The 18,999-nt window shown below is 42.3% G+C and overlaps 1 protein-coding gene across 2 annotated transcripts in view; it reads left to right on the top strand.

Annotated features, from left to right (window-relative positions):
* The window catches only part of jph3b (junctophilin 3b), a 56,722-nt gene extending 39,668 nt beyond the window's left edge, over positions 1-17,054 (top strand). For both annotated transcript variants that reach the window (XM_030731410.1, XM_030731409.1), the window contains 3 exons: positions 1,719-1,843; positions 4,572-5,548; positions 14,862-17,054. In XM_030731410.1, the coding sequence (XP_030587270.1) occupies positions 1,719-1,843; positions 4,572-5,548; positions 14,862-14,942 (1,183 nt within the window). In that variant the 3' untranslated portion in view covers positions 14,943-17,054. The remainder of the gene's footprint in view (positions 1-1,718; positions 1,844-4,571; positions 5,549-14,861) is intronic.
* Positions 17,055-18,999: the final 1,945 nt, after the last annotated feature.

Raw genomic sequence — 18,999 nt, 5'->3', positions numbered from 1 at the left:
TCACTGCAGTTAATAAAGGGTGTAATGTACCTGTAATGTACCATGAAACATTTCTTTCTTCATTGTAGCATCTCCTTCATGTCCCCATCCATAGAGGACATGGGCTTATTGAATGGTTTCCTGAGTATGCAAAGGGTGTCAGTCTTATGCTATGACCTTCTCAGTTATCAGATTTCAAACTTTCTACCAGTGTTATTAAAATACTAAATGAGGGAATATGTTTTAGAGAAGTGGTGTTGTTCCCTCCATTATATTTCCAGCGACATAGAGAATCAGTGCCACTAATACACTCTATGTTGCACTTCCCTTAGTTTGTCCCATCTGTCTCTGATTTGTCTGGTGTTGTACTCACTGATACTTTTCTGCAAGTTTGAGAAACAATCAACCAATCGGTTGCTCATAATGTCCTCCTTTTTTTTTTCCGTGACGAGCTAGATACTTAGCAACATTTATTTAAAAAAATATTATTATTAAAAGGAGTCCCTGTTTGGAATAACCAAGACAATAAGCACATTTTAGCCTTCCTTTCAACTGTGCAAGTGTTCAAACTACCACAGTTTCCCATCACCCCTTGGGCAACAAATACCAGGATCTAATTAATTGAGCGAAGTTGGTGCGTTCTGTAGGTGTAGTGTGACTAAACCAGGGCTCAGCCACAAATACCCCTGTATCAGTGAAAAACTGAAGCACTGAGGTGCATTGTTGGCACTTTTCTTATTTAAAAGGTCAGTTTCTAATGATTTTTTTAAAATTACAGTATTTTTGGGCTGTTCTATTTTTTAATGTTTTTTATTTTCTGTTCCTTCTTTCAACATACTGTACTCTTTGTTCTGAAAGACATTAGATTGGGGAAACCAATCACCAACATGAGCATAAACATAACCCCTATGAGCCAAAAACTCAAAGTTCACACCACGGTTTCAGTTTTATCTACTCTTAGTTCTGTATGATCTTCATAATACGATCAACTTGTGCACACAGTTGAGGCTATGAGTTCAGAAGCCCCACCCACTTTCTGGTCAAACCTTCTGATTGTAAGGGGTAACCAATCATAAGAAAACTGGCTTGAAGGAAAGAGGCGGAAGCCAAAACTGCTTATTTCAGATAGCTGTTGAACTGAGGGGCTGCACAAAGACGAAGTAGAAGATAATCGAGGATTATGTTTGAGCTGTGATTCATGCAAAGGTGCTCTATTAGAGTCCAAGTATAAAAAGGTGAAGCAGGAAATGAGCAGAGTAGATCCCCTTGTGCTGCGTGCCTTTGTTGCATGCTTTTACACTGGCTCTCAGTATGTTTTAGAATAGGTTTTAAGAGTTCATTGATTATTTTTAAGGGTTTTCATGGCCTTTCACCTAGCTACATGCCTGACCTCTACCATATATACCAATACGTAGTAAAGGGGACAAAGTATTTACTGTCAGGTTCCTGAGGCTCTGGAATGATATGCCAGAGGAAGTCAGGTTAGCTGAGTCAGTGACTTCATTTAAGGTGCATATTTAAACGGATCTTTATGAGAAAACCATTCCTGATTTTATCTGAGTTTCTATTCTTTTAACTCTTTAAAAATTTCCTAAACAGTTGTTTATGTTTCACCTGTCTTCATATGGTTTTTTTTCTTCCAGTGCTTTATTTAGTCGCACGTGTGAAGCGCCGTGTAACGTGGATTTGGAATGTGCTTCATAAATAAAGGTTATCATTATTCCTCTCCTGTGTTTCAGGACGGCTCACGCGCAGGGCAAAGCCGAGGCGGCGGTAACAGCCGCCCAGAAAGCCCAGGAGGAGAGTCGCCTCGCGAGGGTCACCGCCAAGCAGTTCTCCCCTTCCTTCCAGCACCCAGGAAACGGTGCGCAACCACACACACTGATCAAAATCCCAACACACATGTAGTTATGTGTAGCACATGCTCATATCTGTGTCTAGAGATATGCAAAAACCTAGCCAGGCAGGCAACAATACGTGAACACACACATCCCTGAACAAACAAAACACGTCCACTTTTGTGTGTGTGTGTGTGTGTGTGTGTGTGGGTTGGTGGTAAAGGTCAACGTCGGCCACCCTCCAGCTTTGCAGTTCTGCCACTGTCACTCACACTTGTAGAACACTGCAGGTAGCCAACACACTCCAACGTGCAGCGTGACACACACGTACACAGTGACTTCATGCTGTGCACTGTACAGTCTCACACACACACACACACACACACACACACACACACACACACACACACACACACACACACACACACACACACACACACACACACACACACAGCTGAGATGACAATGATTCTTCTTTTGCCAGCTATTCTGATAAAAAACAAACTCGGACACACAGAGTTGTGAGAGCATCCATGTCAACAAGCATCAGCGTTGACATTTTGCAGCATGATTGTTTTGATAACCTGTTTTGATAATCATCATCTACCTCACGGTTTCCCCCTCTTCTGCTCTCACAAAAAATAAAAGGCTGTGTGGAAAGATGTCGAGGTGGAATGGATGATCAGATCGGTTATGGGAGGATCCCAGTGAAATTCTTGTGATTTTTTTTTTATTTTTTAAACAAACTTCTACACAGGCTTGTGCTTTTTATGTTTAATAAATTTTTGTCTGGAAGGCTTTGCCAGGCAATTTTGGCACCATGCAGCTGATTTGTTAATTTTAATCAAGTGGACTTGGAGTGGAGGGAAACTGCTGCAGTGCACAAGTCCATCAGTGGGCACAGAACTCCCTACTGTGCTTTGTTCGCTGTTTACGTAACAGTTTCAGGGAAGAATTGAGAGTAGATAGAATATTCACCATTTACGATGTATGTTTTTTTTTTATTTAATGTTTTTTTAGACATTTGGGATGTTTTTTTTTAAATGACCCTCCATTTTTCCTGTTTTAATTTCATCGTGTTACTGCTACTCCGCAGAACAGCTGCCTGTGCTTGAGAGCTAGTCTGTAAAGAATCCGGCACGCTTGTGCATTGGCTGTCCGTAGGTGCTGCGCCCACATCTTCATGTTGTAGCTATCTACTGTCACCAGGGGGGGCAGGGTCAAAAAGATGCTGTTGTTTGGTCCTTCAATTACCCCCTGCCATGGAGAAAATCATGCAGAAAATGCTTTGCAGTGAGTTGAAACTTAGTGTTAAAAACTGTCTGCTGCAGCTGTTGTTTATGCATTTCATAATTTTTTTTTAATGTTTAGTGCATTTCTTACTGCTTGAAAAGAACTCAGCAGTAATTGTTGATGGACTTAGCTTCTAGGTTGAAAAAGTGCAACCACTGCAACCATGTGCCTTAACCTGCATTTTTTTAAAGGCCACCAGGACGCGATAACTATGATTGCAAAAAGACTTCCTGTCCAAGAAAAGTCTGTGGGAAAACAGTCATCTGCCTTGACCTCTGTAAACACTTTGCTGCTGAGTTTTTGGCCTCAGTTGTTCATTTTGGGTCATGCATAAATTTTGGTCAATCTCACTCAGGAAGGATGATTATCCAGGATATACTCATTGGGGTAGCCAGTGGGTGACAGTGCTTCAAAAATGAACCTCCAACCCAGTGGACGGTGTCAGAGTACCTACGTCCATCTCTTAAACTGTCTGTGGGTTATACACTGCTAGCTTTTTGGTGTCGGGTTCAATTCCCACAATTCCTCTGCTTCGTCAAAGATCAGTAAAAATCTGACAAACGCTCTGATGAACGGATCAGGGCAATTTGGGGTTCAGGATCTTGCCCAAGAATGCTTAGACATGCTGACTGGAGGAACTGGGTCAAACTGCTGACCTTACAATTAGTAGACGACACACTCCAAACAAGCAACGCAACGAGCAAGCATAAATGCCACAGCAGTCTGATGGCTTCCCTGCTGTATTTGGTTCCGGATGAATTGGGAACTTTTCTAGTGCACTTACAGTAGGTTCTCTTCTTCCTCTGTCCCCTCTCCTCTCCTCTGCGCTCTGTATCCCTTACCATACACTGCACATGGTGACAGCAGAGTAAAGAAACTACAAGAGAAGCTGGATAAATTAAGGAAATTAAATAAAGTGAATAGAATATTTTGCTTTCATTATTTTTTCCTTTTTGGCTTCTTGGGGACGTGGGGCATTGTGTTGTGAATTCTGATTGTAGGAGAAACGCTACAAACATAGTGTCTAAAGAAAATCAGATTGTTCTGTTGGGGGTGTTAAATTCAACCCCTGCTCTAACCCAATAATTTTTATATATTCCCTAACATGTAATGAGATCATATGCAGAGAAATATCAAACTTGTGTTTGATGCCTTGTGGGTGGGTGCAGTCACCAATGTATGAAAGTTATATGCATGCGATGGTTGTGCTGATATTTTTATTTAAATGTTTTAACCCCGTTCCCAACTCTTAGCATTTTTGCACAGTCCCTAGCTTAGATGTATACAAATGTCAGATTTGTGTCAGTGTTTTCTGCAGTGATACTAGTGTACTTACAGTGCAGTTGCACAAGTTTAAAGCAGTAACAAACACAGATTGTGTAATGCCAGCAACAAAAACACCTTCATAGCTTCTTCATCTCCTCCTCCTGAATGCCTTTTGATGTCACCTGTCTTCTGCAGGTATGGAAGTGCAGCGTCCCAAGCGTCAGGTGTCCAGCGAAGTGGAGGGTGAGGGGTTGTCGAGTAGCGCTGGGACAGCTGACAGTCCAGACCTCTATGTGAAGAGTGCGGCCTCCGATGACCCCTCTAATGATGCTGCAACCCCTGATCTCAGCCCGCCTTCGTCTTCGCCACCCCACACCCCACCGCCACCTGCCCGGCCGTCGCAGCGCAGCAAGAGCGCCCGTTTCCACCGGCAGACCGCAGTGGACCATGGGGACAGGGGTAGGGATGGAGGAGATAGAGGTGAGAAAGGTGGGGGAGGAGAGCAGACAGAGATTCAGGTGTTGATGGAGGGAGGTAGTGTGGGAGGTGAAGGTGTTGGAGGAGGAGGGAAGGGTGAGTATCCACGGGCCAACAGCTGGAGTGAAGACAAAAGGAGGGGAATGTTGTCAAAAGGGGGAGGTGGGATCAGTGGGCGAGGCACTAGCCGGACCAATGGACACAAACACAGCTCCTCTAATCACAAGTCGCGGGAGCACAGCTCTTCCAATCACAGACAGGCCAGGTGGACAGAGTCATCCTCATCTGCCTCTTGGACGTCCGGCCACAGAGGTGTGCACGGCAGGGGAGGCCGGCTGCTGGAGCAGGACGAGGAGAAAATTAGCAACTACGAGATGGAGATGAAGCCTTTACAGCCCAGAGACTCAACTACCCACAAGCCCCATGGGCATGGGGAGGAGAGGCATGGTCACGGAGAGGGGCGTTCGCACGCTGTACAGCGACAGAGGCATAAGAACCGAGATGGGAGGGAGGGAAGGGACGGGAAAGAGGGAAGGGAAGGGGGAAAGGACTCTTTGCACAAGCTGGACAGACAGGGGGAGAAGATGGACTCGCGGCCTCTCCGCCGGGACCTCACCCTCTCCCCCCCTCTGAAATCATCCCCCATCACACCGGCACAGCAGGACCACAGCCTCATACAGAGCAAAGGCAACTCGGTAAGACTGTCTTCTTCTCTCACACACAGACACTTTACTTTGAAAGACGAGATTAAAGCTGCGCAGAACTGCTGATTTCTGGTACTTAATGTCTAAATCATCACCTCTGCTTCATTAGCCGCTGGAATAAAACAAGTGACAGCTATAAGGTTAGATTAATGATCCTTCAAACCTTTTTTGCAGCTTTAAATCTTAAGCTTGTAATTTGACCTGCCTGTTAAACTGTTACAGCACGAATAACCTTTATGACACAAAACTCAGCTCTTACAGAACATAGCCTGGATGATGAAGTCGTTTTCTTGGTGCACTGTTGTGCGTGGCTGCGTGGCACGAGAGAGGATATGAGCAGCTGTTTATACAATGGGATGCATACCTGTCTATGTTTGTATGATTTGAAATTCCTTCCTTTAAATTTTTAAAAGGGTACATTTCATATTTTACAATTTAGAAAAAGTTTTTAAAGTTATTTTTCAATTTTTGTTATTATTATTTAGCTCAGCTGCTTATCCTTGGTTGTCTAAGTTTGACACACCCTTTCTTTAAGCTGCAAAATTTCCCATGTCAGTGCTGCTGCTGCACGACCACCTCAACATCCACCTGGGGGGATGTTTAGTCGTCACTCCTCAGTTTCAGTCAGGCTTCAGTCAGGATTGGTTGAGCCCTCTAACTCATAGAAAGCCTGGCTGTGTCAAGCTTGCTTTAGAGTACACCTCTCTGGTTTCTGTGGATTTTTTTCACGAGCGTGCAGATATACTTCACAAACTGTTCCCGAGCTCTTTCATTTATTATCAAGCTACATGCTGATCAAATGCATTGGCAAACATTCCTCTATTAGAGAGTCTGTTGGGGAAAATTGTGTTAATGTGATTAAGCTCAGCTCAGTTTCCCAGTGTTTATATGGAACACGTGCACATATGTTTTAAACCTGTTGGAATGATTCTGCAGGCCTGTCTCCACAAATTAGCTTGTTACAATATATGATATAAATTGTGACTAAAATGAAGATAATTTTTCACCCCAAAGTAGAATTTAAAATTAAAAACTTGTGGAAAGGCTGGCTGCAGCCACAAGATCATGATGGTGGGTAATGAGGTCAAAGAAGTCGGATGGTGTTTAGAGCCAGTCAAGCTGTTGGGGACCAAAGTGGGAAAACCATTTCTTGATTGGGGCAGGGCTCTGTGCCCAGTGGAACCATCACCCTTAAAGGTGTTTGTGTCGCCCGTTATCTGGACTCTCCAGTGCTGGCGCTTGTGTGCCAATGACATGGAGTTTGTATGTCATAGTACTCTTCTTTCATTTATCACTCAACTATTTGTGGCGCTTTTTGTCTGTACTGTCCAAAAAGCACTACAGAGACTTTATGAACATGTGCGCTAATTACGCTCACACCCCCGTCGGTGCTTTAATGATGATTGGCTTTTCACACTTCCTTCAAGTGTGGCTATTCAGATCAAGTGGAAACCAACATGAATGAAAATAATAATAATAGTAATAATTTGAAAGGATAAAATGCCCAATTTAACCAAACTGCTTATCATCAGTTTAACAGCAGCCCGTCAATGTCAGGGGTAAGATTAGGGTTCGGTTAATGCCCACCTGGAGCAGCCAGAAAACTGTTCTGCCAAAATGAATTTGTGAGACTTATTTTGAAAAGTAAAATGTCAAAGTTTCTTAAAATCAGTACACGGCTTAAACCAAACCTAACCCTACTTCTAATCCTAGACCAGCTGCTGATCACTTGGTTGTTAAGAGATTAGCAATGAAAATATTATATGTAGAATGTGATTATTAAAAATGGTTATAGTCTCTACAGCTCATTTCCCCTATGGTTGAATTTTTATAAATTCTATTGAATTCAATTTTATTTATATAGCGCCAAATCACAACAAACAGTCGCCTCAAGGTGCTTTTACTGTGAGGTAAAGACCCTAAAATAATACAGAAAAACCCAACAATCAAAACGATCCCCTATGAGCAGCATTTGGCGACAGTGGGGAGGAAAAACTCCCTTTCAACAGGAAGAAACCACACGCATTTGAGCGTATTAAGGCTTAAAGTTATCATTATTGGGGGCGTGGCCTCTTTGAGTGACTGGTGGATGCAGATACAGGCAACTATGTCTGCTAGCTGTCTGCTAGCTGCACCTCTTATCTGACAATTAACATGACATGTTGGGTTGTTAATCATAATAATAACTCATTGAAGAAGTGTTTGCTTAGGTTTTTTCTTAAGTTGCTGAAATTGTATTATTTTATTATGTTAGCACTACTTAGCAAGTACTACACCCACAGGGTTTGCTACTGGGAACTTCAGATCTTTAGTGTTTCTACACTGATTTTAGAAATGAAATCTGATTCAAGTTTGCACATGAGGTTTTTGAGATACACATTATTGATGACGACTTTTGAAGATCAAAGTAATAAATCAACACAATGTCTGGAATTTTAACTATTTCACACCAAAATAGTTTGGGGAACAACCCACACTCGGCTTTAAATACCCAGGTTTCTCCACCTTGCAGTTTGAGAACTGAAGAAGTTAAAATGTCTTCAAGAAACTTTAAGAAGTCCACTTGCCTTTTAGCAAGTTCCAGAGACTACTTTGACCTGGGTGACTGAGGACCTACACAAATACCAGAGATGCATTTAAGCATATTTCTGTTAATTTTGTTCAAAATAAAATGAGGTCAGCGTGCTCAAAACTGTTTGAGGCACTTGCTTTTGCGCATGTTCTGCACATCCGTTTCTTTTTGCAAGAACCAACAGTAGTCGCCCATCATGCTCAGATTAAATTTTCCCTGTTACTGGTTTTCCATCACTTTTATATCTTGATCAAACCTTTCCCTGTGCTCATTGCTTTGGTGGAAATAAGCTGAGATGAGAATATAAAAAGTGCATCTTAAGTGACATTCTGGCACTTAATAGCTGACATGCTTTCAGCATGTTCTCCACAAGCTCAGCATAATTCTCTGCTTTGTGATTGCCAAAAAAACCTGCTTGAATGCTTCCCATGCTGCTGATTCAGCAGGCTTCAGTTTCCTTTCGAACTCCTCATCAAGCATCATGGATTTCAGGACCAACAAAAACACCTTCCTTAATTTTTGGCTTCACTTTTTTCAAGAACAAACATATTTCTTAAATGCTGAAAGGCATTTCTGCCCAGTCGTCCTAGCTGTCCAATACTTGGAACATCGTAACTGAAAAACGGGGTCATGCTTTTCAGATTTGGAATCAGCAAGTACAGGTGAAAGAATCCCAGCAGCAAAATACTTGTTGACCAGTGTAGTGTTTGCTGATAACGTAGCGCTTCACCTTCTTGTCTTAATGACGGCTAGCTGCATAAAAACCAGGATGGTGTTTGCCGTAAAAGTTCTGATATAGTCAAGAACTCTCACTCTCTTACACCTGCAGGACTTTCAGTTAGGTAATGAATAGCATCCTCTGGAGCTATGGAATAAACTGGTTATTTCTGGAAATTTTTATTGTCTTTTTAATAGATGGGGTTGAGACAATAGATATCATTCTATTTTTAGATTTAGGTCTACATTGTAGTAAAATACCTTTGTGTATTTTTAGCCTCAGGCCATCTTCTGAGCGCCATCTACTGTGCTCCAGTCTAAATTGCAGCTAGTTTCTGAGGATTAATTGGAATGGCGCCCTCAGATCGCCTATGTTGTAGCCTAGGCCTTAGCCACAGGTGGCTCTTTGTTCACCAGCTATTCATTAACGTCACCTGCCATTTAGTGCTGGACACGTAAATAGTGTTTTATCACAGCTTTTGCTGCTCAAACACTGAGGCTTTGTGCTGTCATGCTGCAGGTATAAAACCAAAAACCACCAAAGCTCTGAGAGCAACTTTGGGCTCACCAAAAGTAACCCATTTCACTTTACATTAAGTAATTAGATCAGTTGTTAACATGAAAAATATAAATGATAGCAGCAGAATTTCATTATGAACCACTCCATTCAGCCTTAATGTCAGTGGACAGCAGCTAAATGGTGCGTTTTTCATATCTGTCATGTCACTGCCACACATTGATTTGACTAAAAGGATTTGTTGCCTACTGTCATGAGGATACATCCCATCCCCAGTGACATAACACAATGTTATCCCACATATTAAGATAATCCGGGTGGAGAGGCACAAGGTTTAACCTTGTGAAATAAAGGAAGATTTTTTTGTACTATGAGTGGAGGGAGGGGGGGGGGGGGGGGGGGGATTATGCTGCTGTAATATAATTTTTTGGCTACATCTTGACTCAGGCTGGTGGATGGCCCCATCCCGCTAATCCTGGGTGATAATATGGTCGCGGCATTAGCTAATGAAAGCAACAGGAAAACCAGCAAGTGAAAACCACACATTGTGCGCCGCAGACATGCTCTGAGCACATTAGGACGCGCTCCCTTTCTCTCTCTCGCACTCTCACTTTGCTTGTGTGTAAACTGCTAAATACAGTTCCTCGCCCCTCACACAACTTGCTCACTTTAATCTGAATCTGTCTGCAGCAGTGTGATGACTTTAGTGACTGAAGCCAGTTGTTCAGCAGTTCAGTGGCTGCTGCTACCTGCTACATGGAAACATGAAGATAAACACACACACACACACACACACACACACACACACACACACACACACACACACACACACACACACACACAAACACAGGCGGAGAGAGAACCCCAGCAATCCTCTCTGCACCTTAGTAACAGCAGATTGGCAAACTAGCCCCTTCCTCACAGACGGCCCCCTATTGGTTAACTGGCGTTCTGTTGCTAGGGAACAGCGTATGCCTTGCTCCAACGGCGGCCAATCAGTGGGCGTGTGTCAGTGACAAGGGGGGTGGAGGTAGGGTGCTTGTGTGTGTGTCTGTGTGTGTGTGTGTGTGTGTGTTTGCAGCCACAGAGAAGCAAGTGAGATTTGTGTAAGACAGGTTCACGGCATACACGGATACTATCACACTACACAATACACGCAGAGAATAACATGGGAATGGACACCGTGGCCGCTCCGACACGCAGATGTGCAGCAGCACAAACACACAGGTCCTCAAACTCAGTCAATAGATTGATCACTTAGATCCTTCCGTGAAGCATTAGTACGAGTTCGTAATAGAAAGGTGCATTATGTAGAAGCAATAAAAAAAGATGCTCGTTCTGTTACTGTGTCCACAATAAGACAAAAATCTGGACTGAGCATCATGGAACACAGAACTGAACCTCTGTGCGTCCCAAAGGTTCATATTTTACATGACGCTGCATCCCCGCAGCCTGTTGCCTGTGACAACAATTAGTAACACAATAACGAAGAGATCTAAGAAGTAAAAAACTAAAATTACATTTAAAAATAAGGAGCATATTTCCAAATGCATCTGAGAGAAGGGGTGAAAATATCTTTAAGATCATCTGCCTCTGGAGGATCCCAGACACTAAAAGCTGTTACTTTATTAGCCTTAGTTGTAGATAGTGGAGGAACAGGTGAAAGGCCAGAAAGAAAAATTAGCAGGAACATGCAATAAAAAGACATGTAATCAGTTACTTAAGTAACGAGTAATTGTAAAGAAAAAGACAAATCCACTACAGAAAATAATCTGTCCTCTCCTCCTGATCCTGGTCAGTGCACATGCTGCTGCATTTCGGCTCCTCTGCGGTTTATCCAGATCTTCCTTGGTGGAGGCCACAAAAGAAAGCATTACAGTGCTGTTGTCAAACCCCATAGATGATAAAAGCACCAACAGGTCTTGCAGTATCTGCGTGGGAGAGATATGGCTGCGCTTTTGCAGTATTTCTTAAGATGATAAAAAAAAAAAAAAAAAAAAAGACAGTTTTTGCGATATTTTCTATGTGCACTTCAAAATTCAGATGAGGATCAAAAAGCACGCCGAGGTTACCAGCTTGGGGCGTGTGTAAGTGGGCTTGTGTCAAGGATTTTTTTAAGTCACTTCAAAACTTCTCTCTCTGAATCGGTGCTTTAATTATTAGAACCTCTGTCTTTGATGCAGCGTTTGTGGGATAAAAGCAGTCACATGGCGAGTTATTGTGTCGACCAGCAAACGAGTGTCTCCTATGCAGAATTTTAAAGCCGTGTGAATGTTCTCCATCTTGATTAAAAACAGTTCTGTGGCCAGACTTGAGCCTTGCGTGTCCATCAAGTAAATATTAACAGGATAGTGGTCACTGAGGGATGAGGAATTATGGCATGCTCATCTTAAACAAAGCCAAAGTTTCAATTAATGACATCACATATAGAACCAGTGTGTCCAAACTTTTGACTGGCACTGTAAACTAGGGGAGAGCATAAATAAAAGTTGATGGCATTAAGTGGTGGCATTTAATCATGTCAGGAAGCCTGATCCCATAGCACCATAACTAGGGGGTGGCTGAGGGTCATCTGATCTAGCCCTAATTATTAGCTTTACCCAGAAGGAAAGTTTTAAGTCTAATTTTAAAAGTAGAGAGGGTGTCTGTCTACCAAATCCAAATGGGGAGCTGGTTCCACAGGAGAGAGGCCTGATAGCTCAAAGTTTATCAACTCTAGGAATCACAGCTGAGCCTGCACTCATAAAATGGTACTCTGAAGTATTTAAGATCATTCAGGACTTTGTATGTGAGGAGAAGGATTCTGAATTCAATTCCAGATTTACAAGGAGCCAAGAAAAATAATCTAATGTGGGAGAAATATCTTCCCTCTTCCAAGTTCCTGTTAGTACTATTACTGCAGCATTTTGGATCAACTGAAGGCTTTTCAGCGAGCTGTTAGAGCAGCTCGATAATAAGGAACTAGAATAGTCCAGCCTCGAAGTAACAAATGCATCAACGACTTCCTAATTTTAGCAATATTGTGCAGATGAAGATATGTGTTTATTATGTGTGATATCCTAGTAAAAAGTACTGCAGGCCAAGGAAATACCATCAGGGTACCTGATGAGACAGTGTTTCTGAGTATTTTTAGGGACAAAAACAATAACAATATGTTGTTAAAGTTTGACAGTTTATTTCTCCAGAACTAATGAAGCAGTTAGACCAAAGACCAATCTGCTGCATAATCAATGAGGCACTTTTTAAAAAAAAGGAAACTCTTGTGTAAAACCCTTACAAGTTGTGTATGAAAGTCATTAGTACTAAATCGTGTGGCACCACGAATAAGGATATCAATTCTTAAATTGGAAAAAAAAAAAAATAGGCAGGTCTTCAGATGATTCGTCCACCTGTGGTCTGGTAATCATCTATGACACAGATCTGCGATAAGCCCATCACCGTGTTGATCAACACAAACCTTGTTAGCGGCCTCTGGACGGATTCATTTACAACAGTGTTGCACTAATGCAGCTTAATAAGTGTGTGTGGAGGTTCACAGAGTCCTATTTTCCCTCTCCCACTGCAGCTATTGTTAAAATTATTTCAGAGGTAGACTTAATTAAAATCATGGGTCTTCTGCAGGTCCTCCACTTTTGGTAAATCTTTTATTAAGAGCTAGAATCTCCTGTGTGTGTGTGTGTGTGTGTGTGTGTGTGTGTGTGTGTGTGTGTGTGTGTGTGTGTGTGTGTGTGTGTGTGTGTGTGTGTGTGTGTGTGTGTGTGTGCGCTAAAGCCAGTGAAGTGTGTTATTTTGCTTGAGACAAAAAGCGATTGTGTCGGTGAATGTACTCGTTTTACTCGCACACAATTACCCAGCGCGTACAGGTGGTCAGAAAGACTGGCCTTCACCCACATGACCCAGGTTGTCAGCAAGCATCTGCTGAAGTGTCACGGAGCAAGAGACCACACTGACACCAGCTCAAGGCTTCTGTAGTCCAGCCAAGCTTGACCTCTGACCTCACTCTTTCAGAGAAGTTAGGCTTCCTTGTTCCATAAACACAGAATTGCTGTATTTATATTCACATGCAAATTTCACCTTCGTTGTTGAAAGTGTAGGATAAGCGTTTTACAGGAAGACGCGTGACACACCGCAAGCCAACAAATAGATGACGACAGTTTATGGTAGGCTTAAGCAGTTGATAGAACATATTTAAGTAAAACAGAATTGCCAACTTTGGATTTTTACATAACTTATCATTGCTTCTGGTCTTTTTTTAAAAAAGTATTTCTAGTTAAAAATGCAACTTGACCCTTTTGCTTTGTTTCTTTTCTGACATTTATTTTAGATGTGAACATATTACCATGTGTGTCATGTTTTCTAGAAATCACCTCCACTGCAAACCAAATAACAAGAATGAAAAGTAATAATATCCTATTAGACGGTGTGAGGGGGATGTGAGTTTGGATATCAAGCATAGTTTTTGCTATTTTTCTCTTTACCTGTCCCTTGTGTCCACTGCTGGTAAAGTGTCTTGTCTTATATTCATCTGACCTGTGGAGTTCCTCAAGGCTCAGTCCTGGGACCTGTGTTATTCTTCATTAGTCTTCTATAAATAAAAAATAAGGATAAATATATTTAAAAAGCGTAACATTTAGAGAAAAACTTAATGCTTTAAAAACATAGAAGTTAGCATAGCATAGCATTTTTTTTTCAAATCACCTGTCACAGAAAAGAGGAATAATAATGAAAACATAAATGCTCACATTTGTTTAAAGAGCTCCATGATCAGTTATTGAAATTTTGTCTTTGAGAGAAAGTGCTTAAATTAAGAAACCAACATGTATTGCATAATTTAAGTCAGTCTCGTAATCTCCTTTCAACATCTGGGAGCTGTTTATCGTGACAGTCTAGCAGTGCTACTTCAAAGAATACAGTAACTTAATGTAACTGACTGGGGGCTTTTATTATGAAAGGCTGAGATATGCCAAGTTCCTCTTGTTTTCCTGTAGAGATTTAAGACTTGTTTTTGAAAATCCAGGCTACGATAGATTCTGATGGAGACCTGACAGAGTGACCGCACATGCAGTTATTAGAAGAAGATCCAAGTTTTCTGCATACATTAAACATATTATTTGACAAAAGTCACCTAATTAACTAAATTCATTTGTGCTATCTATCTATCTATCTATCTATCTATCTATCTATCTATCTATCTATCTATCTATCTATCTATCTATCTATCTATCTATCTATCTATCTATCTATCTATCTATCTATCTATCTATCTATCTATCTATCTATCTATCTATCTATCTATCTATCTATCTAATCTTTTTCCATATATATATTTTTTATGTTTGGATACATAAAGAGGTTATAAAAAGATGAAAATAAATGTGAGTGCTGTTCAGGTTGAATGTACTGAAAACAGCCTCGATTGTGCGTGTGTGTGTGTGTGTGTGTGTGTGTCCTTATTATTGACACTTTCCCTTTTCTCTCTTTCTCTCTCTCCCACGCAGGCCTACAGCTCCATCCTGGTTGTCATGGTGATTCTGCTCAACATTGGAGTGGCTATTTTGTTTATCCACTTTTTTATTTAAAGACAGCAGCGCTTTCAGAGTCAGCCTACCTATGCTACAACAACTATAAATTCATACGAGTATTACGGCGAATCTGCTGCCCCTTCGTGTTCCTGGTGAGATGGCTGCAACCAGCTAGGACCAATGAGGGCTCCACCGTCACTTGGGCTAAAGGTGGCTAACCCAAACTAAGCAGAGCTTGGTCCGGCCGTTGCGGAAGAAATGCTGAAGCGCAAAGCCCAAAGAAGTGGACGCAAGAGGGGTAAACCAGTCCAGATGACTGGACTGCAGGGAGATAATACAGTCCAGGAAACTGGACTTAAGTGAGCTTCACAAGTTCACATCAAGACTGGAGTGGGCTGTCTGATTCTCAGGCACGAGAGCTGCAGCTGGCTTTTACAGCAAGTGCGCAGACAGGACTGACCAGACAGACTTTTTCATCTTCAAATCATAGTTTTCAACAGATTTGTAACTCAAAATTTATTTATTAACATATTTCTCTCATGTACAATACATCGATGGATATGTTCTTTATTTTGTAACCCTCCTCCCCTCTTTCTAAATCTCCTGCCTTTTGGTTCTTCCGCCTGACCCGGTGTTGTTACTGATGGTTGTGTGATTGCGTCGGTTGTGTTGGCTGATACACACTCAAGAGCTGCACAGTGTGTGCGCGCTGACCACACATGCATGCATGCATGCACACACACCCAAACACATTCAATGCTTTTACCCCGTCCTTCTTATTCATCTGTTCTTGTTCTGTGTGTCTCTGGTTATGTGTGTGTGTGTGTTTGGATACTGTATTTACAGTGAAATGTGAGTTTCTATCAAGCTTGGATGTTTTTGCCATCACGGTATGTGCGTGTGTGTATATGTGTGTGTGTGGTCTCCAAGTTACACAGTGGCCTTTCACGCTGCTCATGAACTTTACAAGAGCATCTCACGAGGACAGAGTTGCCGCACAGCAACATCTAGCCTACTAGCATCCGCTGACAGCTGTGCTCCCTCCATCTCTCTCCCTCCCACTCTCCCCACCTCCACACACACCGGTCAAAGGGTGGAACCTGAGTTGGTGGCTGTTTGCGGCACAGCTTATTGGCAGAGCCCTGCGCCCGCTGTACCACCAGCGGAGGTATTTAGAGGAAAATACCACTTCCACTGAAGCCTCACAAATGTGGCTCTGCTGGCGATGTCTCCGACTGCTTCTGTTAAAACTTAACCTGAAGATAATGACAACATATTTTATACTATACTTGCAAGATGTCTGAAAAAAAATACTAGTCGCCCACCTGCATTGCTTTTGTAGAGCAAATTGATCCAAGTACAACAATGCATGCATATGTACTGTAATAACTTAGTTGTGCATTGAATCTGAAAGCAAAACAAGCTTCAGAAGCAACATGTTAGGCTTTGATAGGAGCACAGTCTGGAGACCAGCGTCTGTCTTATTGATTTTACTAGGATAAATGACACAGATTAATTGAAGCTAGGTGATGCAAGGCTATTGTAGCAAGCAGTAACCGGGGCCAAGTCAGGATTTATCATCTCCATTCCTTAACTTCTCCCCTGCTAAGCAAGACTCTTAGTGACACACAAGACTGCCACAGATACCTGTCACAGTTTTGTAGTCACCTGGATTTCTCTCAAACCCATAACACGACAAACCCTCTGTTTCTTTATGTGTATGCGCATGAATGCTCATCAAAGTAGGTGAATGTGTGTGTGTATGTGTGCACGTCCTCCTTTCACACGATGGAGTGGCGAGATGGCTGAGGCCATCACCATTGGTAACAACCTCCAGGGGCAGAGAGGTTTGCTGTTGCTTTTCTGTCCGACAGCGTTTCTCAGGCTGTGGGCTCATTTCTGGCGTTTCCCCATGTTCTGACAACAGCTCGGTCTAATGTGGCAGCACCCTGAGAGGCACAACTATAGATCTTTATTTGATTTCGGGTCCCAGAAGAAGCTCTGCTATATGCCATCAGCCTGGTGACGATGCCCTGCACCACCACGTTAGTCTGCAGCATGCTACAGCATGCCAAGCTCTCTCTCTGTAGTTTCACTCTCCTTTCTTTCTTTCTTTCTCTTTCTTTCTTTCTTTCTTTCTTTCTTTCTTTCTTTCTTTCTTTCTGTTTCTAGGAATTACTCTGTTTTGTTTTTCAGTTGTGTGGAGAAAAATAATGAAAGTGTTTGAAAGAAAATGGCTTGACTCGTGTATTTTTAATCTCACTCTTTCTTTGTGTTGTGTTTTCATACTTTCTGTGTGTGCAGTTTTTGCAGCATCCCTGATGCAGAGAGGGAGTGGTACAGAACCTGCTTAAGAGGGAGGGGCATGGTTACTATAGCAACCTTAGACTTTCCTCCGTCAGCAGAGGGCGGGTCACTGTTTATGGGCGGGGCCTACCTATAGAGACTGATGTTTTGAAGCAGGGCAGATGATGGACGAAGGAAGAACTGAATTGATGGAGAAGAAATAAGAGTAGAACTACACTGAAGGGCTAGGTGAAGGGAAACAAGAGTTAGTGCACGTTTTATCACGTAAATCCGAATTTAAACAGCTGTGTGTGTGTGCGTGCGTGCGCATATTTTATCATTTGTGTTGAGGCAAATCTTATGCTGGACACAACACCATGGCAATCAGCAAGTGTGCTGCTGCATCAGCACCAACATGGACATCTGCTGCCATCTTCTGGACCTACATATGAACTACAACAACTGCTGCAGCGCCTCAAATATTTTAACTTTAAATATATATGTACACTGATCCACTATAACAGTAAAACCACTTAGGAATAAAGTAAAAAAAAAAAAGAAAAAGGATCATTTCATTACAATTCAGCATTCTGATGGGAAGCCTTCATTCCTGACATTCACACTAAGATGACCAGATTCCTGATAGCTATCCCAGCTAAAACTGGGCACAGTGTCACAACATGACCAAACCCTAATATACTAAAAATATGTTTTTGTGGGACATTGTAAGTGACACTGAGAGGTACATTTATACTGAAATTTAGATACATTCACACGAAAGACTGCAGGTTACAGGTTTAGGAAGGACAAAATAATGTATTTAAATGCAACTTTTCAAGCTCCATCAATAAGTAAATACAAAAACCACAAATGTAAGCTAAAGTTTGTTTGAGCCGTTCAAACTGGCATTTCAATTGCTCGTCTCTGTAGCCTTCAGTAGGTATGAATCAGTAGATCAGTACATACATGTGGGTCTCATGAGACCCCTGCAAATGCTTTCATTTCACATCATGCAAAAGGGAAAAAAACAAGCAGAAATCTCTGTCGAATTGTTAGTAGTAGGTTCCCATTATTTATTGTAGCTGGATTTCTTTTTCTTTATAGTAGTTTCTATATTCCATCCATCCATCCATTTTCTTCCACTTATCTGGGGCCAGGTCACGGGGCAGCAGCCTAAGCAGAGAAGCCCAGACCTCCCTCTCCCCAGCCACCTCCACCAGCTCATCCAGGGGGACCCCAAGGCATTCCCAGGCCAGTCAAGAGATATAATTTCTCCAGTGTGTCCTGGGTCTGCCCCGGGGCCCCCTCCAGGTAGGACATGCCTGGAACACCTCACTCAAGAGGCACCCAGGAAGCATCCTAGTCAGATGCCCAAACCACCTCAACTGGCTCCTTTTGATGTTGAGGAGCAGCAGCTCTACTCTGAGCCCCTCCCGAATGGATGCACTCCTCACCCTGTCTCTAAGGGAGAGGCCAGCCACCCTTTTGAGGAAGCTCATTTCTGCCACTTGTATTCACGATTTCATTCTTTTGGGCACTACCCAAAGTTCGTGACCATAGGTGAGGGTAGGGATGTAGACTGACCGGTAAATCGACAGCTTTGTTTTCACGCTCAGCTCCCTCTTCACCACGACAGACCCTCCAATCCATCTGTCAATCTCCTGCTCCCCTCTCTCGTCACTCGTGAACAAGTTTCTATAATATTCTGCTGAAATTTGCATAGATTACAACTTTTCAACAACTTCTAATTCTCCTAGTTAGGCATAGTGTAGGCAACAAATTTACATGCACTTGAATCATGATAACAGCCTTCCTGCTTTCTTCACAG

Source organism: Archocentrus centrarchus, chromosome 6 (assembly GCF_007364275.1).
Source record: "Archocentrus centrarchus isolate MPI-CPG fArcCen1 chromosome 6, fArcCen1, whole genome shotgun sequence".
Classification (NCBI taxonomy): Eukaryota; Metazoa; Chordata; class Actinopteri; order Cichliformes; family Cichlidae; genus Archocentrus; species Archocentrus centrarchus.
Note: the sequence above shows the minus strand (reverse complement) of the source record. Positions and strands in the feature narration are given on the sequence as shown.